This window comes from Hippopotamus amphibius, chromosome 2, assembly GCF_030028045.1.
Source record: "Hippopotamus amphibius kiboko isolate mHipAmp2 chromosome 2, mHipAmp2.hap2, whole genome shotgun sequence".
Taxonomy (NCBI): Eukaryota; Metazoa; Chordata; class Mammalia; order Artiodactyla; family Hippopotamidae; genus Hippopotamus; species Hippopotamus amphibius.
This window is the reverse complement of record NC_080187.1, coordinates 96,707,234-96,735,190: the sequence shown is the minus strand read 5'-3', so window position 1 is coordinate 96,735,190 and position 27,957 is coordinate 96,707,234. Positions and strand designations below refer to the sequence as shown.

The following is a 27,957-nucleotide window of genomic DNA, read 5'->3' as shown; positions in this document are numbered from 1 at the left end:
ATATTATGTAGAACATACATAGAAAAATTTCTCTTACAAAAATAAAAATATTTGGACATTTTCTTTCTTTTTTTCATTTTTTCCCATATATAGATGTCTTTATTGAAACATATATGGATATATAACTGATATTGAGATAGTCACCAATAAAAATTACACAAAATCTAAACATAATATGCAAGAATAATAGAACTAAAATACCAGAATAGGCCTTGAGAGATTGTCAAATCATCATTCTACCTCAGCATTAAATGATCTTTTAACCATTTATTTATAAACATAGTATAAATGCTATAATGTCTAAAATTATTTTAAGGTGTTTAGTATACTTGTCATTCCTTAATAATTCTAATATATTATTTCAATTGAAATGTTTTAGCACATATCTATCCCTCTACACTTGCCAGATTACATTGTAATATAAATCTTTCTAAAGCTTTGAATCTTAGCTAACAAACATTCTTTTCTTTTTCAATGATATAATGCCTTTTATATTTTTTATTTTGATATTTTGATATAGAGATTCAACGGACACTCAGCATGTACTTAATTCTTTTTTTTTAATTGGTGGATAAATTTCTTAAAAGTTAACAAACTTGGACTACCATATATCTTACTGCATGAAGACATTGCTTAAAGCAGCAATGCCCATTGGGTTTAATTTATAAAGCAGTGAAGTGCTGCAAAACTAATTTTACACCAGTTTATATGAGAAGAAATAGCTACCTTTTTATTATCAAACACTGTTATAGTGGCAACTATGCTCAGACCTAAATATTTTTTTAAGCTCTTTATGGGAATATAATTGCTTTACACTATTATGCCAGTTTTTTCTGTACAACAAAGCAAATCAGCTGTATATATACATAGATCCCCACACCCCCTCCCTCCTGCAACTCCTTCCCACCCTCCCTATGCTCGCCCTCTAAGGCATCACCCGTCATTGAGTTATATCTCCCAGTGTTATGCAGCAGCTTCCCACTAGCCATCTGTTTTACATTTGGTAGAGTATATATGTCAGTGCTATTCTCTCACTTCATCTCAGCTTCCCCTTCGTCCCCCACCCCAGGTGCTCAAGTCCGTTTTCTACATCTGCATCTTTATTCTTGTCCTGTCACTGGGTTCATCAGTACCATTTTTTTAGATTCCATGTATGTGAGTGAACATACGGTATCTGTTTTTCTCTTTCTGGTTTACTTCGCTCTGTATGACAGACTGTAGGTCCATCCACCTCACTACAAATAACTCAATTTCATTTCTTTTCATGGCGAGTCATATTCCATTATATATATGTGCCACATCTTCTTTATCCATTCATCTGTGGATGGGCATTTAGGTTGCTTCCGTGACCTGGCTATTGTAAATAGTGCTGCAGTGAACATTGTGGTACATGTTTCTTTTGGGATTATGGTTTTCTCAGAGTATATGCCCAGGAGTGGGATTGCTGGGTCATATGGTAGTTCTACTTTTAGTTTTTTAAGGAACCTCCAAACTGTTTTCCATAGTGGCTGTACCAATTTACATTCCCACAAACAGTGCAGGAGGGTTCCCTTTTCTCCGCACCCTCTCCAGCATTTATTGTTTCTAGATTTTTTGATGATGGCCATTCTGACCAGTGTGAGGTGATACCTCATTATAGCTTTGACTTGCATTTCTCTAATGATCAGTGCTGTTGAGCATCTTTTCATGTGTTTGTTGGCCATCTGTATGTCTTCTTTGGAGAAATGTCTATTTAGGTCTTCTGCCCATTTGTGGATTGGGTTATTTGCTTTTTTGGTATTAAGCTGCATGAGCTGCTTGTATATTTTGGAGATTAATCTTTTGTCAGTTGCTTCGTTGGCAAATATTTTCTCCCATTCTGAGGGTTGTCTTCTTGTCTTGTTTATGGTTTCTTTTGCTGTGCAAAAGCTTTTAAGTTTCATTAGGTCCCATTTGTTTATTCTTGATTTTATTTGCATTATTCTAGGAGGTGGGTCCAAAAGGATCTTGCTTTGATGTATGTCATAGAGTGTTCTGCCTATGTTTTCCTCTAGGAGTTTGATAGTGTCTGGCCTTACATTTAGGTCTTTAATCCATTTGGAGTTTATTTTTGTGTATGGTGTTAGGAAGTGTTCTAATTTCATTCTTTTGCATGTAGCTGTCCAATTTTCCTAGCACCACTTATTGAAGAGGCTTTTTTCCATTGTATATTCTTGCCTCCTTTGTCAAAGATAAGGTGCCCATATGTGTTTGGGCTTACCTCTGAGTTCTCTATTCTATTCCATTGATCTTCCTTTCTATTTTTGTGCCAGTACCATACTGTCTTGATCACTGTGGCCTTGCAGTATAGTTTGAAGTCAGGGAGCCTGATTCCTCCAGCTCCATCTTTCTGGACACTTTAAATTTAGTATAGCTTAGCAACCCAGTTTCCATTGATAAATTTAGTTAATTGTTAGGAGGTTTAGTACATATACAAAAAACTCAGTAAACAGCAGATATTTTAACCCTTGATTAAGGATGACATGTCTGACTTAATTTTGTTCTTGTATTTTTTTAAGAAGATATTTCATTTGTAAATTCAAGTTTGGTTGGCCCTTTATAGTCTCTTTGCTCAATATTTTGAAAACTTTGATTTTCTTCCTGTTGTAGAGCCTTTGAGCTTCTTCCCTCTCTTGTTTTCTCCTCTCAAATTCTTGTTTCTTAGCAGCACACTTAGCTTGTACCTGTTCATATTCTTCCTGTCCTTTTTGATTTGATGTTTCTATTTTTCTTTGGCCCAGTAATGGCATTTACTCTTATGCTACATTGTTTCTGGCTGAGATTGCTCAATGCTACAGTGTTCTTCAGACAATGCCTGGTCAATGCTACATTGCTCTTCTGGCAAAGGCTGATCAACTTGCTCTTCTGAGAAAGGTTAGTCAGCTTATTCTAACAAAGACTGATCAACTTTTCTAAGTTGATTCCTTAGTCTTTCCTCTTCATCTAAACAGGGACATTTCAGATGATCAGGGTATCGATCTATGAATTGCGATTCCTGTGAGGTTTGAGCCTTCTTTTCCCTCCATAGTAATTTCTTGTAATTTTGCTGAATTTTTTCAAATTGCAAAGCCTTGTCCCTCAAGAACACTGCCCATGAAGGCTTGCAGATGTTTAGATTGCCATATCCTCTGTTTCACATTCTTTTTTTGTTTGTTTGTTTTTGGTGGGGGAAGTTGGCTGCGTTGGGTCTTCATTGCTATGCATGGGCTTTCTCTAGTTGTGGCAAGCAGGGGCTACTCTTCGTTGTGGTGCACAGGCTTCTCATTATGGTAGTTTCTCTTGTTGTAGAGCATGGACTCTAGGGATGCAGTCTTCAGTAGTTGTGGCGCATGGGCTTAGTTGCTCCGAGGCACATGGGATCTTCCTGGGCCAGGGATCGAACCCATGTCCCCTGCATTGGTAGGCATATTCTCAACCACTGTGCCATCAGGGAAGTCTGACACATTTTTATTTTTGAATCCTACCTGTAAAGCTCCTTCACCACGTGTCCCAAAATTCGCTTGCTGCCAGCCTCACCAGTGCCATGGCATACCAACAGTGTCACCAGAAAACCACAAAGGACCCAGTCAATAGTTCTATACATTTCAAAATAATCACTGTGATAAGGTCTAGTTACCATCTGTTGCTGCACAAAGATATTACATAATTATTGACTATATTCCCCATATTGTATATTTCATATCTGGGACTCATTTATTTCGCAACTGGAAGTTTGTACATCTTAATCTCCCTCACATATTTATAATGCATCACATCACATCACATTGCATTGCATCGCGTTGCATTGCATTTGGAGAAAAATATTTGGGGAAGAAAAAAACGCCTTGCACTCACAAGGTGGTCAATTCTTGGTGAAGCCACATAATCTCTCTTCACCTCAACTTTCCCTTCTAGAAAATGAAAAGGGCTTCATAGACTGATTGTGAGATCATTATTATGCAATATTTATTACCTAAATTCCAATTTTCCATGACTGTGTCAGTACAACTTTGCCAAGTTCTAAAAATGTTTTCTTGTTGCTATTGTTTAGCAATTTAACTATAATCTCCATTACTGATTTTTAAAAATTATTTCTGTCTTTACAAAAGCGATTTTTGTCCCTGTCAAGTTATTTAGAAAATAAAATAGAAGGGAAAGAAAGAGAAAGTAAAAAAATCACATGCAAGTTCTCCACCTAGCATTGCCCCTGTTAACACCTCGGTATCTACTCCTCCAGGTTTTGGGGGGGGGGGGTGGTTTTGGTTTTTTTGTTTGTTTGTTTATTTGTTTGTTTTGGCATATAGATTTATGAGGAAGGAAAATGTGCTGAGATATTAGTTTGAGTTTTACTTGGGCCTCGTTGTGAAAACACCTGGGCTTTCCTTTGTGCTGAGATGAGTCTGTTTTCCCAAGCCTAGGTGTGGAGGAAGAACTGAGCTGCTTAGAGGAAAGAGTAGAGAGGCGTGGACCGAGCCGGGAGGGAACCCAAATAAGATAGAGGAAGGTAAACAATGGGGGAGTGTATCTCCCTCTTAAGGAGGGGCAGGGATTCTGGTGGGTGGTGTGTGGACCCTATACACACTAAACTCTTAGGGTCTTACAGGGGACATATGCCCATTCCTCAGCCAATCATGTTAGCTAGGGAAGGGAGGCCAAGTAAGCGCAGGCAATGCTCACTGAAACCACATGCCTGGAGTTATTGGTGGAGAGGCAGTTCCCCACACAGCCCCATTTTTGGGGTCTACGCAGCCACTCCCATTTGTAGCTACTACAAGTTTCAGCCCTTCTTCTTTAAGGAATAACGTAAAAAAAATGAGAAAGAGGAAAGGAGAATGCTGCTTTTTCAGAAGAAAAACAATTAGGTCGGGGAGAATTAGAGGCAAGACATGTTAAGAGGACTAGGACACGATGGCTAAATATGGCTTAGAAAACCTACCCTGTCTCTTCGGACCCCACTCCTATGAGCCCAAGGGAAATGGGAAGGTAGGAAGGGGATTGGTCATCAGGACTGCACACAAGTTGGCCTTTTCTTGCCACCAAGTTTGAGTGTCATGACTGAAGAGCCTCATGGTGTAGTGGGGTCTCAGAGTCCTGAGTTCAAATACAGCCATGCAACTGAAGAAAGGTTGCTTGATATCTACTGCTTCCTCTTATGTAAAATGGGTCTAACAGCATGTAGACCACAAGTTGCTCCAAGAATGAAATGAAGTACTGTCCACCTGGAGCCTCTGAATGTGGTCTTATTTGGAAGGAGGGTGTTTGCAGATGTAATTAGTTAGGATGAGGTCATACTGAAAAGGGTGGGCTCCAACCCAATGGCTGGTATCCTTATAAGAAGAGGAGAGGACACGCAACAGCGTGCACAGGGAATAAGATCATGTGAAGATGAAGGCAGAGATCGGAATGAACTGCTGCAGCCAAGGCTTGACAGGGGCCCCCGGAAGCTAGGAAGAGGCGAAGAAGCATTCTTCTCTGGAGCCTTCAGTGCGAGTGTGGCCATGTGACACCTTGATCTGAGACTTCTAGCTTCCAGAATGGTGAGAGAACTGTAAGTACAGTGTCTGTTGTTTTAAACCACCCAGTTTGTGGTCATTTGTTACGGCAGCCCCAGAAAACAAATAACGATACTTGTGTCAAGTTCTTGGTGCATAGCTAGAACATGCTGGCATTCTTCTTTCCCTCCCCTCCTCCTACTCCTAAATGTGCACACACAGTTCAATGGGTACCTGCATGCGGAGAGGTGACGCTGAAAGTAAAACCAAAACTTGCCAGTAGGTTGGGCTTCAGTCAGTTCCTTAGAATCAGTTTTGGTTTGATTTGACCTCGTGTTAAGAGAAAGCCTGAGTTAGATGGGGATGGCATCTTTTCTTCTCTTGCTGAATGTCCCTTATCCCCACAATTCTCTGTTATCCATCCTCGTGCGTCCCTCTGCCACCTAAAAAGAACCCTGGGTTGGAGCTACTGCTTGTTGCAGTGGTCTCGGCAGCAACCTAGGTTTTGTTTTTGTTTTGGCTGTTTGTTTTGTTGGCTTCTATGACAGAATCTGAAAAAAGCACCCGTTTGTTCTTTTCTTTTCTTTCGCGTCTTTGCCTGAGGATCCGTGCCAAGGCCTGACGTGAGTATTGAGTGGGCTGAGATTTTCTTGTACTTTGTGTTGGTGTTGTGGACCACAATGAGGCTGCCATTGTCGGGCAAGCGTGGGCACGTTTTGTCTCCACACCATCGGAGGTGGGAGAAACTGCCTCAGAAATTCTGCTCGGGGGCACAAACAAGCTAATTTCCTCCTGTCCTCAAAATAGTAGGATTTCTTTCTCTTAATGAAAAAAAATTCAATTACCTGGAAGACTATAAAAGGCACCTGGAATAGTCCTTTGCTTGAAAAAAAAAGTTTTGGGAAGATGGAATTATGAAGTTGCCTGAATAATGGCAGGAGGTAGTGGAACAAAAGGGTGAATCCGTTGTTCAATAACGTTCTTGATGAAAATGAAAAAAAAAAATAGTAGGATTTCTCTCGCTGGTCCTAGGCTTATTATTCTTGTTGAACAGTTTTATTTGGTGAGATTTTTTTTTTCTGCACAAAATAAATGCGCACTGAAAAAAAGATTTATTCCTGAAACTGTCTCTCTGCTCAGCATTTTGGAGGGTTAATGGGACTTAAAATTTTGGGTTTTTACATCTAACACCTGTTCGTGATTATCCCTTTGGCAGGCAGCCAACATTCCAGGCCAGCCTGTGTTTACAAGCTATATTCAAGAGTGAGCTGTTTAAAAAAACACAAAACTATAATTATGTTAACTTATAGGCAACCATTATTTAACAAGAGCATGATTTGGGCCTACTAAAAGGCTTAGTAGTCAGCATAAAATGATGAAAGAACTTTTAGCAAAATGAAGGAAAACTGCCACTATTGCTATTTATTGATCTCTACCCAGATGCACATAGTAGGAAAGAGTTGACAGTGGATTCGTGTGATACAGGGTTGAAGTGAGGAGGTGAAACTTGAATGAAATTACCTACAAACAAGGTCTCCTAACCCTGAAATTCTGTGGTTCTGTGGAAGGGAATGATTGACATACATTGACAAAATGCACAGTAAGAATATTCAAGTGTGAGCAGAGATCAGACAATTGTAGCAGGAGTCAAATGCCAATTGATCTGGATGTTCTTTAAGCTCCCTTTGAAGCCTAAGATTCTATGAATAGGTGAACTATATCTCATGCCACTTGGAACTGGCCTATTTGCCTTCATTACCTGAACTCTCACCATCAGCAGGATCTTCCTTTCCTACTCTTCAAGGTGTTTTCTCAGATTTCTTCTGTCTGTGAGCCTTTCCATTCCACTGCAGCTGCTCGCAGGCAAAGACCCCACCTTTTAGGTTCTCTGAATCCCAAGTGCCCATCATAGTGCCTCACAATATGCATGGCTGCTCACTGGGTGCTTGTTGAATCCTTGAATTAACTGATTTGATGAAATGGCAGGTGAATCGCCAGGTGTGGGATGTTTGCATAATATACAGCGGGCAGTGGGGCTGATGGAGGTGATGCAGATTTCTCAGGGACAGTATTAGGGGTCGTGCTTCAGAGCTGACTTTCTTTAAGATGCATTGCACAGCGATCCATAGATTGTCGTGTGTCATTTTTATTCCGCATGGCAATGTCCAAATATACCGCATGCCTTAACTGTGGCATGCTTGGGTTACCCTGTAAGGAGGCAACTGCAGCTTGACCCCCTCATGTCCCACACTGCTCTACTGCAGTGGGGCTCCCTCAGGTTGTGTTCTCCTAGTCTTCAAGTCAACTCACAGAATTCCAGGATAGATAGAGGAATCCGAAAGGTTATCCAGCCCCAGTCACCGTCCCAGGTCTTACTCTCCCGACCTCTCTATTATCAACCTTTTCCGCTTCTTGGGGTTTTGCTCTCTTGGCTCTGAGGTATTGTGATGCGGAGGCTTCTCACTCTTAGGATCATTTCTTCTCTGCTTTCTTCTCCCGTGTCTTACTCCTGCTCTCCAAATTTTGGGGCATTCCTCAGAGTTCAGATCTTTTCTCTCCAATCTCTCTTTTTATACTCTCCCCTCTCAGAAAGTTAATTCATTCCCCAATGTCCACTAACATTTTATTAGAAATAACTTCTTTATCTTTATCTCTAGTCCCAAATTGTGTCCCAGACTCCAGACCTACATTTTTCTTGACTGCCTTGTGCTACTTCCTGACTCAAACCCAACTCATTGTCTTTCCTTTAAAAATCAGCTCTTGGTCTTATATTTCCTCCCCTACCCCAGCCCCACCCAATGACATCAATGTTGTTTTGATAGTCTGGCCTCAAAACCACAGCCAACTTGTTGTGTCTGTTTCTTTCCCACGTGGCCGATCACCTGCCAGTTGTTTTGTCAGTTGTGCTGTCAATTATCTTATAATAATTCCCCTCCCTTTCTTCCCTTTTCTGATCCTAAATCAGGTGTTTCACCAAGCATCTGGATGAATACTGTGACCCCCTAATCAAATAGCTGGGCTCCAATTCCACTCTCCCTCTATTATATGCTGAAAAATACCAAACTCAGACTTAATCTTTTCAAACTTCTTTAAAATTGTCACTCAGTTTTTGAGTGACTGTCACTGTCTCTTATTGGCAGCTCTACCTGGCATTAAGCTATCAACATTCCTGTCTCAAGCTGTATTTCCAGCCAGCTTATGCTGTTCACTGTCTTCCTCAACATGCCCAGTGTGTTCGCACCTCTAAAACTTTACTCCTGGGCCATTTGCAGTGCCCTCAAGAGTTGTTCCAACTCTCTGATTTCTACCAGTGCTTCAAAGACTCATTTCAAATCCCAGCCATCTGAGAAGTCTCCCTTCTTCCAGTCAGCTTCCAGTGTTTTTGTATCTTCATGCAAAATATTTTACACCACTTCTTAATATTTTTCACGTGTATGAGTTTTAACCTTCTGACTGTGTTATAATATCTTTAAGGGCAGGGATCCTTTCTTAGATGAATCCTTCTATTGATTCTCCACAGTCTAATACAAAGACTTGCAAAAAAATGGGAGATCAGTGTTTATTGACTAAAAAGTTGACATTCAATTTGAATTTAAGTTAAATTTGGATTTAAGTTAAATTGAAGGCTACAAATAGCCTACGTATGCCTGAGATGGTGTAGATATTGAATACTGAAAAATTACTGATCCACCTCTAAAAACAGAGCCACTGTTGCTAAAATTCCCTAAAAGTTGAAGTGGCCGTAGGGACTGGTAGACAATAAACTGTGTGATAATACAGTAGGGAGTAGCAGGGCCTGGGGCGAACTCTGAATTTCTTGCCAAAGGCATTTAAATCCAAATTATTTTTAAACATCGCTACTTACAGTTCTTGTTTTAGACACTTGGCTTCAAAAACAGTGATTAATTCAGGTATTTCAGTTCAACTTGGTGTGTATGTATCTAGGTCTTCATAGATACCCAGGGCTGTGCTAGACACTCAGGAAGAAGGAGGAGCCAAGTGAGTTAAGACTGGCAATGTTCAGCAAAGAATAAAGTGTTATACAAATATGATCCTTTATGCTGGTTATTATTACACGAATAAATTATTTGCTAGGGTTCTTGAGATATTTCCATAAAGTGTCTGTGCTTTGGTTATTCTAGAGATCAGAGAATTCTTGAAAGCCTTGGTTCTGTCTTATTTACCTCTGCATACCAGAGCTTGCCACATAGAAAATATAGAATAAATGTCTTGAATAAAAGAAAGAATTAAAACCTCTGTACATTATTGCAGTACCACAAATTTCATTTCATCTATAAATTCACATCTGTAGATTTCAGTAGATAGGTGAAATGGCAAGAAACTGGGCCTGAAGCAACCAGAAAGTGAACTGTCTAACACCTATAGTGATTTTTGATCCTCTTTCAAATTTTGCCTGGAAACGTTTTCCTGTTTACATTTTCTGCTTACAAACTTCTCAGAATTTGCAGAAACTTTCTTGATTTTTTCTGGAAAGATACATCTTCTTAATACAATTGAATAGATTGATGTTGTATCTTTTATGCAGAAATAAGCAGAATAAGATCTAAACATCTACTAAGCAGAAAGACGTAAACTATTAAATACAGGGTAGACAAGAAGTACTCTGAAAGGTACAACAGTTCTGCAAACATTTACTTACGAGGCACAGGGGAGGATTCATGAAGGAGGCAGCCCTGAATGAGTTTTAAAGACTAGGTAGACTTTACCAGGTGAAATCTTCACGGGTTAGTGAAAGGAGTGGTCATGTTAGGAATTCATGGGAATTTTAGACCAAAGATCATCAGTCCCTATCCTCAGTAATAATGACAATGAATGTGAAGAATGCTTTGCCATTTACAAAGGATTTTTCACATACCTTGTCCACAGTCATTTCTGTTTACTGCCTGTGGTGTGGTCAAGAGCTTCAGATGTCAGAGGACTTGATGATTTCTGATTTCCACCCCTCCCAATATCACTGTGTTAGAAGGGACATTTATGGCTCTTGGACCACAGGAGCATGATCTAGTCATTCAGCAAATATTCATGAGGACCCACCATGTATTAGGAGCTGTTTGGGGTGCCAGGGATATAGTAAGGAACAAAAAAAGGCAGAAATTTCTGCCCTTGGGGAGCTTAATCTTCTTGAGCAGGATAGAGAAACAGAGGAAAAAGAAAAGAAGAAGAAACAGAAGCAAAAGCAGAGAGGCAGAGGAGGAGAAGGAGGAAGAAGAAGAAGTGGGGGAGGAAGGAGGAGGAGAAGGAAGAGGAGAATATCCACTGAAGCAGGAAACTTCCACTTGATGGTATCCATAAACTCTTGAAAATTTCTGCAGACCCACTTCTGCCTAGATGAGGACATAGCTGACCAACACATCACATTACTGGCCACTGGCTCTGCCACAAACTAGGCAACAGAAGTTACGCAACTCCCCACATTATTTTGTATTCCTAATAATAAAGTGCCTAAACTATCAAAAGTTAGCTTTATGTCTATGTATACATTCATATATATATACACATTTATCAGTTGAAGTTTATTACTTATCTTCATTATGTCATTTTTAAAATAAATTTATTTATTGGTTGCATTGGGTCTTCGTTGCTGCACATGGGCTTTCTCTAGTTGTGACAAGCAGGTGCTACTCTTCATTGTGGTGCACAGGCTTCTCATTGTGGCGGCTTCCCTTGTTGCAGAGTACAGACTCTAGACACGCGGGCTTCAGTAGTTGTGGCACATGGGCTCAGCTGCTCCACAGCAAGTGGAATCTTCCTGCAGCAGGGCTCGAAACCATGCGCCCTGCATTGGCAGGTGGATTCTTAACCACTGCACCACCTAGGAAGTCCCTCTGTGATGTCATTTTAACTCACTGTCTTAGATGCCTTTTAGAGGGGAGGAGTAAAAGACTTTAGCTGGAATAAGGTCAGTCTTACATATCTTAACTTTATCTTAAATGCTAGTGATCAGCTGTTACTGATATGCCAATAATACTTGTGATAGGTAGAAATGGAATTACACTTTAATATCAAAAATATTAAAATGTTCATGGTTCATCAAAAATCTTGGTATGTTACACACTTGAGTATTACCTAAGATGGCGAAACAAAATGGTTGAGATTTGTTGTTAGTTGCATAGATGGTACATGGAAAGGACCTTGGAAGTCACCTAGTTCAGCCCTTCTTTTGTAGAGAGTGGACAATGAGTTCCTAAGGCAGCAGGAACAGAGCAAAGACTGGTACTCCTGTCTCCTGATACCTAGCTCAGCACTGTTGCTTCCACCATACCACCAAGAGAAGCAGCTTTTCTAGTGGCCTGGGTGAGAGCAGAAAGGGGGCAGCACTTTGATCAGGACTTATCACAAATCTAAAAAGAGTAGCTGTCTCGTCTCACTCTCAAGCTTGACTCCTGGAGCCACCAGAAAATGTTCTCGAAGCTTATCCAATTCCATTCTGTTCCATTGTAGATCTTGACTTGCCCTCAACTACTACAACATGTTCATAGGCAGAATTATCAAAAATTATCCAGAAATTCATTAAGGATATCCAGAAATTAAGATATTTAGCTAAACTGATCATTTGATTAAAAACTCCTTTTTCTATTCACATTCCAAAGTATTCATTAGAGGCCAGCCTGCCTGATATAAAGAGAGCTGCAATGAGCACCCTCTGCTTGATGGAAAAGCTAGCCAAACCAAACGTACATATGGAATATACAATTAAGATGAAAATGAAAGGCTGACCAAATATAGACAGTAAGATATTTATATCCAAAGCAAAGGTGAATTTTAAAAGGGGAGACTGGAAAAGAGATGTGGGTGTTTGAACATGTTCATTGTATCATGGAGAAGAGTCATTACAACGCTTATTTGGCCAAAGGAGTGCCTTACACATCAACGCTCTGTAAATGATGCGTTGAGTTAATGAATTTTGGCAATGCACTCCATAAGTTCTCCAAATAAATTTTTTCAGGCCCTGACTGTCTTAATATGAAAGAGTTCATACTTCCCTAACATTAAAGGCTTCAAGAACCTGCTCTTTCTCCTAAGGAACCCAGAGGGCAGAGGTCTTATCCAGATTCCCAAGTGTTTTGAGAGAGGTTGTGAGGGGCTTGAGTTACCTGTGGAAACATTCTTGTGGGAGATACTCTTGTAAGTAATCTTGCTGTTAAAAAGGGATCACCTTCCATCTCTTGTGGAAGCTCTTGCTTCAACACATACGCTTTGCTTAAACAATTCCAGGGATAATGCCTCCCCATGCCGTTATTGGGCCATTCTGTTGTGTGTGGCTCCACTCAATGGAAAGTTCTTATCTGCAGCCAAAATATACGACCAAATTAAGGTTTCTGTTTCTCTGATAGAGTGGAGTCAACTGGGAGCCAGCAGTCTCAGATTCCTGAGTATGATGCTAAATTGCCATGCACGCAAGAGCTCACTCACTTGTCCATTCAGCACACAGTTATAAGGACCAATCAAGTTCAGTCCACCCTCCGTACCTGAAGGGTTCTGCCACCCTACGTTTATGGCCAACTATACTATGCCATCTCACGTAAGGGACTTGAGCATCCATGCATTTTGGTATCTGCAGAGGATCCTGGAACCAGTACCCTGAAGATACCAAGGGATGACTGTACAATAAGCTCCTGTTCTAGCCTGGAAAACAGAAGTGTAATAAATCAACATACCAGTAATGAGTTAAGTGCTCACATTAGCAATGAGTAGCAGAAACAGTTGAGGCAGAAGAAATGGCCTAAGGCAGTTAGGAAAGACTTATGCACTTATGTTGAATGCATGGAATGTAAGGCCATTTAAGGAGTTATTTATGATACAATTTTTTAAGCTTATGAGGAAATTGAGATAGAAGAAAAATAAGATTAGAAAAAATAAGATGGGATTAGATGTGAGATTAGCCTTCTCAAAGCACCTGTGAGGTCCTAGTCATGGAACGCACATGTGTTTCTCTGTGGCTGAGGTAGGAGGTGCCAGATCAGGGAAGGTTTTGTAGGTGAACACTAAGGAGAACTTCACCTTGTGAATAGTGGGAGCTATTGAAGTATTTTAAGCAGGAGTGACATGGTCAGATTTGATCATTCAGTACTCAAGAGATTGTTCTGCCTGCTAGGCAAAGACAGAGTTCATCCAACAAATATTAAGCAAGTGTCTGCTTATTGCCAGACTGTTCTAGGGCTGAAGCCATAGTAGGAAGCAAACAGACAAAGATCCCTGTCCTTAGAGTGATTATACTCTATTCTAATGGAAGATGGCAGGTAATCATATAATAAACAAGTACATTATATGGTAAGTTAGATGGTAATGAAAGATTTGGAAAAGAGAGGCAGACAAGGAGAATTGGAAATGCTGGAGAGGTGGTGCTGTTGCAGTTTTACATAAGGCAGTTTCACTAGAAAAAGCAAAGTAAGCATCCAGGTGTAGGGACAGGCACACGGCAGCAAGATCCACACTTGAAGGGATCGATTTGGGGAAGACACTGCACAGGGCTGGAAGCAGGCATTGAGCCTTTTGGGCAGTGAATTCCAGCATCCCAAGGACCCAGATTATAATGGGTAATGGGGGGAGGTCAAGGGCTCCAGATGACATCTCTCAGCCCAGCAAACACCTCACACTGCAAGGAGGAGCATGGCTACAGCGGGGCCATCTAAAGCATGGCAGGGGAGCTCAAGACAGAGGGCCCTCTTCCCTGGGTTATTGGAGCGACTTAGGATTTTATTCTCAGTAAAATATCGAGCCATCAGAAGGTTTTGAGCAGATCTGCTCTGACTTATATTTTTAGAGAATCACTCTGGCTCCTGTGTTGAGAATCAACTGTACGAAGGCAAGGTTAGAATCACCACGAGAGACGATAATGGCTCAGGTTGATATGGAAGCAGTGAGACGTGGTCAGTTTCTGGATATATTTGAAAGAAAGGCCTATAGGATCTCTTAATGAATCCGATGCAGGTGAGAGAAGACAGGAGTCAAGGATGACACCAAGGTTTGTGATGACAAGAGAAGGATGGAGCAGAAGGAAGCAAGACTAGAAGGTAAACGTGGCAGTGAGGAGGTTCTGCTGTGGTGTAAGGAGAAACGTGGAGAAGCTGAATTAAGGTGATAGCAGTAGGCTGGTGGGAAGAAGAGGCATCATCCAAGAAGAATGCAGGAAGTAGAATTAATAGGACTGGGGGATGGACTGCATGTGCAAATGAGAGATGAGTAGGTTTAAGATGACCTCCCAGGATTCTGGCTTGCAGTAGAAGTTATCATTGGCATTTTAGGGAAATGAGACACAAAGAGTTTTCATAAACTGTCTAAAGTCTTAGAGGCTAATAATTTGTAGACTCAGGATTTGAACTCAGATGTGTCTGACATTAGAACCTGAGCTCTTAACCATTGCATGGGGTATATTATCCTAGAAGAAAGAAGGCTGCTGGTTGGAAAGTACCTTTGTGACAGTGTCTGTCTCTCAGTTGGCTCACAGAGGCAATGTGCAAGGAAAGTCCCCTTGGATGGGCAGGGAAGAAAGGGAAGTTAAAACCAGTGATAGGTGAACCAGGAGTCCTTTCTGTTGCCAGAACCATATGTTACTTGCTACCCTTTTGTACTCTAGAGAAAAAAAGAAATGCTAGGCAAGTGCTAGGCTGCAGGTGCAGCTTAAAATGGTATCTTTTCTGGATATATTTTCATTTTCAGTAAGGAAGAGGGTTTTCAAGCCTGGCTAAGGTGTGTCTTAAGCATTTCCTGGTAGAAAGCACTAGATTCTGCTGCCAGTTGTTACCTGCTGTAATATTTCCCTCCCTAAACTAAAAACAAGAATACAGCCCACGGTGGACCTTGCATTCCCTTCTAGTTACTGCGTCATATCTCTTCCCCCTTTTATAGCACTCTTCTCTAAAAAGTTGCCTATATTCTGTTGTCTCTACTTCCTTACTTCCTATTTTTACCTGTACCAAATCTACTGGTACTGTGCTTATCAGGGCCATCCGTGACCTTCATACTGCTACATCCAGCTCTCAGGAGCATTTGACTCAACTGATCACTTCCTCCTTCCAGCACGATGCTTTGAACTCTAGGTTTTGACATTATTTATTACTATTATTCTATTATTTTATTTTTAAATTTTATTTATTATTATATCTATTATTTTATTATTATTTAGGGACCGCGAGGCCAGCAGATCAGGAGGTGACTGCCATTGAAAAAACAGTTTGTTATACTCGCAGATCCCAAGAGAAAGGGGCATGCCACACCACAGGGGGCCGTACAGGCAAATACCAGGGTCACACAGGTGGTGGCATGCGGGGGCGGGGGTGTTGCGGGGAAAGGTGGGCAGGAGCCTTTACTGTGGCTTCCACAGGAAGGAACAGGAATACTATGAATAGTTTCAGCAGATTCTGGGGGCACAGAGGTATCTGGTATCTGGCCCTGGGATGATTAGGGCAGATAGATAGTGGCCCAGAGCATGAGAGCCCAATAAAGAGGTGATTGGAAGTAGGACTCTGGACTGGTTGGTTTGCACGGACGGAAAGGCACACCCACGGGTGAGCCGGTTACTGTCTGTCTCTAGGAATTGGTTAATCCTGAGGGGCAGTCCCTCTGTCGTCAACAACACTCCAGATGTCAAAGCATCAGAATACAGAAAATAAAAGAGATGTTTAATTTGCCTTTATATCCTTTCTCTCAATCTTCTTTGCTTGTACCCTCCCTCTCAAAGACCCATAAATGTTGAAATGCTCCATATCTCAGTCCTTTGACACTTTCTCTTCTCTATCTTTCTTTGGGTGATACCATGCAGCACCAAGGCTTTAAGTAACACATGCATTTATGACTCCCAAATTTATATTTCTGCCCCAAACTTTGGATCATCAGTTGTCCAGCCATCTACTAAACATCTTTACTTGGATGTCTAATGGGCATCTCAAACCAAACATATTCCAAATACAATTTTTGGTTTCTGCTCCCTAATCTGCTTCATCCTTAGTCTTCTCCTTTTTAATAAAGAGTATCTCCATTGCCCTAGTGACTCAAGCCCCAAACCTAGAAATTTTTCTGAATTTCTTTACTTTCGTCAAACTACATTTCCAACCTGTTAGCAATTCCCATCAAATTTTCTTTGAAAATATAGAAAGCTTAAATAAATGGAAACACATGCTGCATTCATGGATTAAGAGACAATATTATAAAGATGGCTATATTCCCCAATGGATCTACAGATTCAGTACAATCCCTATCAAAATTCCAGCTGTTTTTTTGTGTGGAAATGGACAAGTTGATCCTAAAATTCACATGGAAATGCAAGGGAGCAAGAATAGCCATACACCACCCCCCCCCAAAAAAGTTTTAAAAAATGAAAAATAAGCTGGAAGATTCATAGTTCCTGATTTCAAAACTTACCACAAAGCTACCGCATAATTAACAATCTGTGGTACATAAGATAGACATATAGTTCAATGAAATAGAATTGAGATTCCAGAACTAAGCCCATACATTTAAGGTCAATTGGTTTTTTGTGAGGGTGCTATGACAATTCAATGGAAAAAGGATACTCCTTTTTAAAAAAAAAAAAAGTTCTTTGTTGGAATATAATTGCTTTACACTCTTGTACCAGCTTGCGAGGTACACCAAAGTGAATCAGCTGTATTTATACATATATCCCCACACCCCCGCCCTCCTGCAACTCCCTCCCACCCTCCCTATCCTGGCCCTCTAAGGCATCACCCATCATCGAGTTGATCTCCCTTTGTTATACAGCAACTTCCCACTAGCTACCTATTTTACAGCTGGTAGTGTATATATATGTCTATGCTACTCTCTCACTTCATCCCAGCTTCCCCTTTGCCCCCTGCCTCCCCACCCCCGTGTCCTCCAGTCCATTCTCTGCATCTGCATCTTTATTCTTGCCCTGTCACTGGGTTCATCAGTACCATTGTTTTTTAGATTCCGTATATATGAGTTAGCATACAGTGTTTGTTTTTCTCTTTCTGGCTTACTTCACTCTCTATGACAGACTCTAGGTCTATCCATCTCATTACATATAGCTCCATTTCATTCTTTTTTATGGCTGAGTAATATTCCATTGTATATATGTGCCACATCTTCTTTATCCATTCATCTGTTGATGAGCATTTAGGTTGCTTCCATGTCCTGGCTATTGTAAATAGTGCTGCAATGAACATTATGGTACATGTTTCTTTTGGGATTATGGTTTTCTCTGGGTATATGCCCAGTAATGGGATCACTGGATCATATGGTAGTTCTATTTTTAGTTTTCTAAGGAACCTCCAAACTGTTTTCCATAGTGGCTGTACCAACTTACAGTCCCACCAATAGTGCAGGAGAGTTCCCTTTTCTCCACACCCTTTCCAACATTTATTGTTTCCAGATTTTGTGATGATGGCCATTCTGACCGGTGTGAGGTGATACCTCATTGTGGCTTTGACTTGCATTTCTCTAATGATCAGTGATGTTGAGCATCTTTTCATGTGTTTGTTGGCCATCTGTATGTCTTCTTTGGAGAAATGTCTGTTTAGGTCTTCTGCCCATTTGTGGATTGGGTTATTTGCTTTTTTGGTATTAAGCTTCATGAGCTGCTTGTATATTTTGGAGATTAATCCTTTGTCCGTTGCTTCATTGGCAAGTATTTTCTCCCATTCTGAGAGTTGTCTTTTTGTCTTGTTTATGGTTGCCTTCACTGTGCAAAGCTTTTAAGTTTCATAAGGTCCCATTTGTTTATTTTTTATTTTATTTCCATGATTCTAGGAGGTGGGTCAAAAAGAATCTTGCTTTGATGTATGTCATAGTGTTCTGCCTATGTTTTCCCTTAGGAGTTTGATAGTGTCTGGCCTTACATGTAGGTCTTTAATCCATTTGGAGTTTATTTTTGTGTATGGTGTTAGGAAGTATTCTAATTTCATTCTTTTACATGTTGCTGTCCAATTTTCCCAGCAACACTTATTGAAGAGTGTCTTTTTTCCATTGTATATTCTTGCCTCCTTTGTCAAATTTAAGGTGCCTGTATGTGCTTGGGTTTACCTCTGAGTTCTCTATTCTGTTCCATTGATCTTCCTTTCTATTTTTGTGCCAGTACCATACTGTCTTGATCACTATGGCCTTGTAGTATAGTTTGAAGTCAGGAAGCCTAATTCTACCAACTCCATCTTTCCTTCTCAAGATTGCTTTGGCCATTCGGGGTCTTTTGCGTTTCCATACAAATCGTAAGATTTCTTGTTCTAGTTCTCTGAAAAATGCCATTGGTCATTTGATAGGGATTGCACTGAATCTGTAAATTGCTTTGGGTAGTACAGTCGTTTTCACAATGTTGATTCTTCCAATCCAAGAACATGATATGTCTCTCCATCTGTTTGTATCGTCTTTGATTTCTTTCATCAGTGTCTTCTAGTTTTCTGCATACGGGTCTTTTGCCTCCTTAAGCAGGTTTATTCCTAGATATTTTATTCTTTTTTGTTGCAATGGTAAATGGGAGAGTTTCCTTAATTTCTCTTTCTGCTTTTTCATTATTAGTGTAGAGGAACACAAGCGATTTCTGCACATTACTTTTGTATCCTGCTACTTTACTAAATTCATCGATCAGTGCTAGCAGTTTTCTGATAGAATCTTTAGGGTTTTCTATGTATAATATCATGTCATCTGCAAAGAGTGACAATTTTACTTCTCCTTTTCCAATTTAGATTCCTTTTATTTCATTTTCTTCTCTGATTGCTGTGGCTAAAACTTCCAAAACTATGTTGAATAATAATGGTGAGAGTGGGCACCCTTGTCTTGTTCCTGTCCTTAGAGGGAATTCTTTCAGTTTTTCACCATTTAGAACGATGTTGGCTTTTGGTTTCTCATACATGGCTTTTATTATGTTGAGGTAATTTCCTTCTGTGCCCACTTTCTGGAGAGTTTTTATCATAAATGGATGTTGAATTTTGGCAAAAGCTTTTTCTGCATCTATTGAGATGATCATATGCTTTTTATCCTTCAATTTGTTGATATGATGTATCACATTGATTGATTTGCATATATTGAAGAATCCTTGCATCCCAGGGATAAACCCCACTTGATCATGGTGTATGATCTTTTTAATGTGTTGTTGGATTCTGTTAGCTAGTGTTTTGTTGAGGATTTTTGCATCTATATTCATCAGTGATATTGGCCTGTAATTTTCTTTTTTTGTGACATCTTTGCCTGGTTTTGGAATGAGGGTGATGGTGGCCTCGTAGAATGAGTTTGGGAGTGTTCCTCCTTCTGCTATATTTTGGAAGAGTTTGAGAAGGATAGGTGTTAGCTCTTCTCGAAATGTTTGATAGAATTCGCCTGTGAAGCCATCTGGCTCTGGGCTTTTGTGTGTTGGGAGATTTTTGGGAGATTTTTAGTCACAGTCTCAATTTCAGTGCTTGTGACTGGTCTGTTCTTATTTCCTATTTCTTCCTGGTTCAGTCTTGGAAGATTGTATTTTTCTAAGAATTTATCCATTTCTTCCAGATTATCCAATTTATTGGCGTATAGTTGCTTGTAGTAGTCTCTCATGCTTTTTTGTATTTCTGCGGTGTCAGTTGTTACTTCTTGAGAAAGGATACTCTTTTCAACAAATTGTGCAGAGACAACTGGATGTCCACATGCAAATGAATGAATGTGGAGCCTTATCTCACACCATATACAAAAATTAACTCAAACTGGATCGAAGACCTAAACATAAGAACTAAAGCCATAAAATTCTCAGAAGAAAACATAGATGTAAATCTTTGTGACCTTGGATTAAGCAATGATTTCTTAGAAATGACATCTAAAGCACAAGCAATTAAAAGAGAAATTAGATAAATTGGCCTTCGTCAAAATTAAATTAACTCGTACTTTACAATTAAATTAAAACATTTGTGCTTCAAAGAACACTATCAAGAAACTGAAAAGGCAATCACAGAATGGGAGAAAGTAATTACAAATCAAGTATTTGATAAACAGTTTGACAGTTTCTCAAAAAGGTAAATATAGAGTTGTTTGAACAATTCCACTCCTACATATATACTCAAGTGATTCAGAAACATGTCCACACAAAAACTTGTACATGAATGTCACAGTAGCATTATTCATAATAACCAACAAGTGGAAAAAACTCAAATGTCCATCAACTGATGAATGGATAAGAAAGATGTGATGTGTTCTTACAATGGAATATTATTCAGTCATAGAAAGGAATGAAATACTGGTAATGTGCTACAACACAAATGAGTTTTGAAAATAATATGCTCAGTGAAAGAAGCTAGACACAAAAGACCACATATTGTATGATTCCATTTATATGAAATGACCAGAATAAGCAAATTGACAGAGACAGAAAGGGGATGAGTGATTGCCAGTGACTGAAGGGAGAGGGAAGAAGAATTGGGGAGTTTCTGCTAATGGGTATGGGGTTCCTTTTTGGAGTGATGGAAATGCTCTAAAATTAGACAGTGACGTGGCTTGCACAATTCTGTAGAATATACTAAAACCCACTGAATTGTGCCACTGAATCATCTGTGTCTCAAATACATATGTATACACACACACACAATCCTCTATTGTATATCAATTACACTCCAATAAAGCTGTTAAAAATTAATAAGTTTAAAGGACCAATTTTAAAAATTTAATAAATTTTAAAAGTGTATGAATATAAAAAACCTTCAACAGACCACTTCTCACCTCCCCTAGCCCCACCACTCTGGTCCAAACTATCATCATCTCCATGAACATATTTCTTATGGATAGTTCTGCTTCCAATCTTGCCCATCCCACTCTCCTTCACAACAATAGTCTATTGTCTACACCAAAACTGAGCCCTCTTTTAAAAATGTAAATGAGATCGTGTCATTCTCCTGTTCCAAATCCTCCACTGGCTTTCCATTCTACTCGGAGCAGCTCTGCTTTTACCTGATTTAGATGTATGGCTCCAAGTGATTACCCTTGAAGAAATGGTTCCATGGCTAATAAAATTTTGAAAGCCTTTTTGAGGACAAAAAAAGCTGACAGTGGTATACACTGGCTCTTTTGCCTTCAACCATGAGAAGTCCTTGGGTGGGAAAGTTTGTGAGCAAAAGTGGAAGCACAGAAGGTGAAGCAGAACTAAGGTTTGGCACCCACTCAGTGGAGCCAGTTTTCAGCAATCTCCATCTACACGTCTTAGTAACAGGTAGTTCAAGTGAAGGGCACACTGGATCACTCCAAAGAGCTTGACAATTTTACCTGCTCAGTAAAGCATTTACTGAGAATCCAGCTCTATTCTGCTGAGCACTGCTGAGTGTCCGACTCCCAGAGTTCCAGTCCAGCTGGAAAAGATGGTGTGCATTATTCGTTTGATGAACAAGATTGGTTTTCAAGGGCCTACACTGAAACTATGGAAGAAACAAAGAGGCAGAGGTAACCAGCTGTGTGGGTATCACATGAGGACTGGTTCACATGAGCTTCTAATTTGGATTGATAAAGAGTGCCTCACTTCTTCTTATCCCATCTCTCCTCTCCTCTAGGCAATCACCCTTTAACTTCTCTTCCCAGCTCTACTCATGGTCTGCTGCCTCCCCAAAAGATTTGTTTACCAGTCATTTCCCTGTTTTCAGGAGTGAGAAAATGACCAAATCATGAGACCCAGCAAAACTGCAGAAGGCTCTGAGACTTTCAATTGTCTGTTTCAGATCCGGTACAGAACATGTTCCTCCTGTTGCTAATTTTGAGCCTGGGATTGCAGCTTCATCAGACAGCAGGTAAGAAAGGTTAAAGGGAGGGGCCTGAGAATTAGGAACAGGTGATGACCCCTAGCTGAAGCCAAGTATGAGAATGTGGTCCTTGGGCTGAAGAAAGCCTTCAGTTCTTTGAGAAGTGTGATTACCGGCTATTATAAACACAGCCAAAAGAATGGTGCCCAGGGTGGCTTGTGCATACCCATGTCCCTGTCTTACAGAAACAGGGACTAAGAATATTGGTCCAGCTATCCCCACTCTCCAGTAAAGGCAGTAGCAAGAAGACAGGACCATTCAGACCATGCACCTCTGAACTGACACAAGAAGGCATGGGCTGAGTGTCCAGAAAGCTGAGATGCCAAGCAGCTGTCTTTTTCTCTTCTGTCAGGGACAGTGAGGAGACAAATGTCAAGGGGACACCTCCTCTTTTAAAAAGTAAAAGTAGCAGCGATTGGTCATTCAGACATTTAATGTAGATTACTGAAATTGGAAAACCAGAGTCTTCCTTGCATCTAAATTAATGATGAACCTTAAAGCTTGTGCCTTTGAATTTTGAAGAAAGATATTCTATTGGAGGGTGTGGATGGCAAGGAGGAAAGCAGTTTCGGAGTTCTGCTTTCTTGGCGAAGGTAGTTCAGACCATTCACACATGCAGTCAGGACCATGAGTGCATTATAGTGGCTGAACACCAGTAGGTAAGAGAGGACAGAGGTGGGTGCAGGGGATTATGTCCTTTATGATAACAGCTCCAATTCCATGGGAAGTCATCCAACATTCTGCCTTTGATTGAGAAAGAATGCCTTCTTTGGCAATGATAATTTTTTTATATATATAAATTTATTTATTTATTGGCTGTGTTGGGTCTTTGTTGCTGCATGCGGCTTTCTCTAGTCGCAGAGAGTGGGTTTGCTCTTCTTTGTGGTGCGTGGGCTTCTCATTACAGTGGCTTTTCTTGTTGCGGAGCACGGGCTCTAGGCGTGAGGGCTTCAGTAGTTGTGGCATGTGGGCTCAGTCGTTGTGGCTTGCAGGCTCCAGAGTGCAGGCTCAGTAGTTGTGGCACACGGGCTTAGTTGCTCCGTGGCATGTAGGATCTTCCTGGACCAGGACTTAAACCCGTGTCCCCTGCATTGGCAGTTGGATTCTTAACCACTGCACCACCAGGGAAGCCCCAGCACTGATAACTTTTTTGAAGAGCTCTTCCGTCCCTTCCAGATGATCCCAGTCATGTTCCTCCCACTCCCTTGAGCTGCCCAGCCTGGTCTGGCCCTAGAGACACTGACTTGCAGCCATCCTTGGAGAACACCCCAATATTCTGCTTACTCCAGCCCTGCCCTTGCAGTGGCAGCTAAAGGAACACTTGATATCTCCTTCTTAAGGGACCCTGCCCAGCTGGGATTTTTAGAGACAGGTGACATTAACTCTTTCCTTATTTGAATGCTCTGTGGATGCTCTATTGTGTTATCTATAAAATAATTTAAAGTTTGAAGTGAAAAGCTATTGGAAAATATTTTCATTTCACCTTTTAAATATTTATTTTTAAATTGACAAAGTAAAATTTTATAAAGACATCTATGAGTTTTGACAAAAGCGTAGTCATACAGCCACCACTGCAATCAAGATCCCGAACAGTTCTATCACCAAACAAAAACCCTCCCACAACTTTTAAGCCCAGGTACTCCCTGATCTATTCTCTATCCTATAGTTTTAACTTTTGCAGAATGTCATATAAATGGGATCATTTATTAGATATTCTTTTTGTCTGGCTTCTTCCTTTTAGCATAATGCATTTGAGATTTATCCATATTGTTATATGATGTTGTTGAGTAGTATCACATTGTACATAAGCACTTTGTTTATTCATTTCCCAGTTGAGGGACTTTTGGGTTGTTTCCTATTTTTGGAAATTATAAACAAAGTTGCTATAAACATTTGTATATAGGTTTTTGTGGAAGCATAGGTTTTCATTTCACTTGGGTGAATACCTAGGAGTGGGATTGCTGAGTCATAAAGTAAGTATATATTTAACTTTATAAGAAACCGTCACACCCAAACCGTTCTTAGTATCTATACTGTTTTGCATTCCTGCCAGCAAAGTATGAGAGTTCCAATTGTCCCACATCCTTGGCAGCACTTGGTATTGACATTGTCATTTTTCTAAGTCACCCTAATAGGTGTGTAGAAGTATCTCATTGTAGTTTAATTTGCCTAGCATCTAGTGATGATAAACATATTTTCATATATCTATTGCCCATCCATATATCTTCTTAGGTGAAGTGCATGTCAAGTCATTTGACCATTTTTAATTGCGTTATTTTCTTATTGTTCAGTTTTAAGAGTTCTTCATATATTCTGGATACAAATTCTTTATCAGATATGTGATATGCAAATATTTTCTCCCAGTCTGTGGCTCATCTTTTCATTCTCTTAACAGTGTCTTTTGCACAGGAAAGATTTCAATTCTGAAAATAGCGAATTTATCAATTTTTTCTTTGATGAATTATCCTATCTAAGAACTCTTTGCCTAACTCAAGACCTGAAAGATTTTCTTCTAAACATTTTATAGTTGTATGTTTTACATCTAAGTTTACCATCCATCTCGAGTTGATTTTTGTATAGTGTGAAGCATAGGTTGGGGTTTTTCTTTCTCTTTCTTTTTTTTCTTTCTTTTTTTCCTTTTATTTTTGCCTATGGCTGTCCAGTTGCTCCAGCCCCATTTGTTCATTTATTGAAAAGACTACCTTTTCTCTATTGATTACCTTTGCACCTTTGTAAAAACTCAATTGGCCATGTTTGTGTGGGTCTTTTTCTGGACCCTCTGTCCCGTTCTATTGATCTATGTGTATATCCTTTTACTTATATCACTCATTACTGTAGCATCATAATTCAATTTTTTCTTATGTTTGCGTTTCAAAACCTAAGGACATCTTATAACCCAGACACATTTAAGGGGAAATATTTATTTTTGTACTTTGTCATGTCTTGGAGAAAAAATAACCCCAATCTTAAGTCTTTCATTGATGTTTCCTTCTTTCTTCATCTGCCAGCGAAAGCTAAAACCCAGGAGGCACACAACCAGGGTGATGCTTGAGGTGACTCTAGGGCAGGGACCACAGCCTGGGTCACTCTACTTAGCCTATAGCTGGTCCCCAAAACTACATCTGCTGACCCCTGAGGTATACAAAGCAGAAGAATCAGGTTGGGGAAGGGATTTCTAATAGACAAGATGTCTCATGCAGCATTCCTGCAAAGAGGAGTGCATTAGTCAGGTGCCCAGAGCAGCATCTATCCTAAACCAGGAACTAGAGTTTTCTGAAGACTGGCTGTGTAAAGCAATCCGCCCTTCTCTCCCCACCTAGACCCATCCTCATCTTTCAAATACCTTAGGTAGGAAGCCTGTAAACACTTAAGTTTCTGTTGTTAATGGGGAAAAAAGTATAAAATTAGCTTAAAGAGGAAGCTATCTTGGGAGGTAATGCAAATAAATTGTTTTGTGTTTCCTGGAGATGTGACAGGTGCTGACTCCATTGGTGCCCTGATTGCAAATAAAATGCAAACTTCCCCCAAGAACTTTCAAAAAGGCTCCACCATTACGCAAGTCAGCTATTTCAGTCTGTCTAAAGAAACTGCGTGTATTACTTTTTCATGCTCTGACCAAGTCCTTTGCCCTTTCATTTAGTCAAGATGACCAAATGAATGTTTTGTCTGCTTAATTTTGCAGTTGTGGAAAATACTAAAATGTCTTTTCCTTAGTATAAAGCTGAAAAGTATCTATTTCATTCATGTATGTAGTATGCACATGCCAGTAGATATATAGTCATATCTGTTAGAAGTACAAGCTTTCAAGACACGGAGATATGAATTTGAATTTCAACTCCATGAGCTCCCACTTTTTTACTTTGGGCAAGTTGTATCATTTCTTTAAGCCTCAATTTCCCTATCTGTAAAATGGGAGTAGTGACTCCTACCCTTGCAGAGTTTGGAGAATATCAAATGAGATGGTGATGTACAGTTTAGCCCAGTGTCTGGTTCATTGAGTTTAATAAATGTTAACTATTACTCTACTTTCCACTAACAGTCCGAATGCAAACCAGTGTTATAATCTGTTTCTCAAATGTTAATGTGCATGTAAATTGCCCCAACCTTGTTAAAATGCAGATTCTGCATCTCTAGGTCTGGGGCAGGGGCTGAGATTCTGCATTCCTGACTAGCTCCCAGGGAAAACTGAGGCCAACACTTTGAAAGGCAAGATGGTAAAAGATGTCTGCAAGTGCAGGTGTTTTATTCATCTCACCAATGGTTTCTCCATGGTCCCTGCACATTAGAAGCGTCCAGGGAAATACTTTTAAAAATTGATGCTGGCCTCACAAAATAATTAGAATTTAATTTTAAAGGATCCAAAGTGGGGTCTGAACATGTTTTAAAAGCTTCCCAGGTGATTCCAATGATGGCTCAGGTTGTGGTCCTCTCATTAGTGATTCTAATGTGCAGCCAAGCTTGAAAAAAACCTCCTCATAGAATTGTTTGCAGGAGTGTTTTGATTTCCTCTGTAATTTACAATAAGTAAGAATATTTTAGTATTGCACTTCATAAACTCATCATTTTGTATTGAGTAGTCAAGCTCAAAGCTCTGCATGTCTTAGAAGCTTTAATTGGGGCAAAATTAGAGCAACTAACAATCTTTTAGTTATTCTGAGTGACTCAGATGTTCGATTCATGTTCGCCAATTGCTCTTTCCTTTTGTGAAAGTTAGATGGAAAATGTCACCTGTCTGAGAGGCAGCATACTTTATGCTTCCAACCTCTGTATATACACACACACTCTGTACAAGGCACAGGGGAAAAGCAAGTAGAAAATGGATTTTTTTCAAAGGCCCAGACAGTGAAGAGGGGAGTTCTGCTGTATGCCGTGGGGAGTTCCAGAGGAAGTTATAGGCGTTCCCTCTCTCATGAGAAGAAAGTGTAAGTGTGGTAAATAAATTTGCTAAATAAATTCAATAGAAACTACACCCAAAGACCTCTTACTCTTGTTAAATCTCACACTCAGCAACTAACCTTCCTTGCAAGCCCCATTTCTCTTCCCTGTTTCTTGTTTTATCAGATGTAATAAAATAAGAGAAGGAAGTACTATGAGGAGAGTAAAAGAAGTGTAAATTCCTAAACCTGGCACGTAGAAGATGGTTAATACATATTTGATGAGAGAATAAATAAATATTATTCTTCCGGGCAGAGTGGATTTGGTGTCAGGCAGCTCTGTTTTAATTATAAGGGGACTTAATAAGTCAAGTATTTGGAGATGATTCCAATCATAAAGGAATCTACCTTTAAGAGTATCCTATTATGGAGACTCGAGTGAGAGTTATTACAAGTGTTCAGGGGATTCTACAAAATGGAATCATGTGGGAACTTCGGAAGCACGGCATCTTTTTTCACATGTATCGTCCAGAGTCTTCTCAACCTGGCCAAACAAGTGTTCAGTTAGCGTTGCTTTACACAGAAGCACTCACGTTGCAGGCCTGCCCCCACCCCCATCCTGCACAAAAGAATATCGAGCAGATGTGAATCTCTGTTAGAAAGCCACGCTAATGTTCTAGTTGTGCTTAAAACAGGGGTTGGAGGCATGACATAAACTAGTCTGTCATTCATTTTTGATAAAAACTCAAAAGTTTGTGCACTGCTCTATCAAGTGTGCTGAGAGGTAATTAAGAATGACAGTTTGTGCAGTCTGGGGCAAGTTGAAGTTTGATGAGAGGAGAACAGAAGTGAATA

General features: G+C 40.0%; 1 protein-coding gene and 1 pseudogene across 2 annotated transcripts in view; one reads left to right on the top strand and one right to left on the bottom strand.

Moving 5' to 3' along the window:
* Nucleotides 1-2,510: 2,510 nt before the first annotated feature.
* Nucleotides 2,511-3,543, bottom strand: LOC130844399 (thyroid transcription factor 1-associated protein 26-like; annotated as a pseudogene).
* A 2,501-nt stretch (nucleotides 3,544-6,044) lies between these two features.
* Nucleotides 6,045-27,957, top strand: part of PDCD1LG2 (programmed cell death 1 ligand 2) — a 93,402-nt gene continuing 71,489 nt past the window's right edge. Inside the window, exons 1-2 of one of the 2 annotated variants that reach the window (XM_057724516.1) lie at nucleotides 6,045-6,188; nucleotides 22,148-22,216. In XM_057724516.1, the coding sequence (XP_057580499.1) occupies nucleotides 6,170-6,188; nucleotides 22,148-22,216 (88 nt within the window). In that variant the 5' untranslated portion in view covers nucleotides 6,045-6,169. Of the gene's footprint in view, nucleotides 6,189-22,147; nucleotides 22,217-27,957 lie in introns of those variants that run through there. The other variant, XM_057724517.1, reaches the window with a different exon arrangement.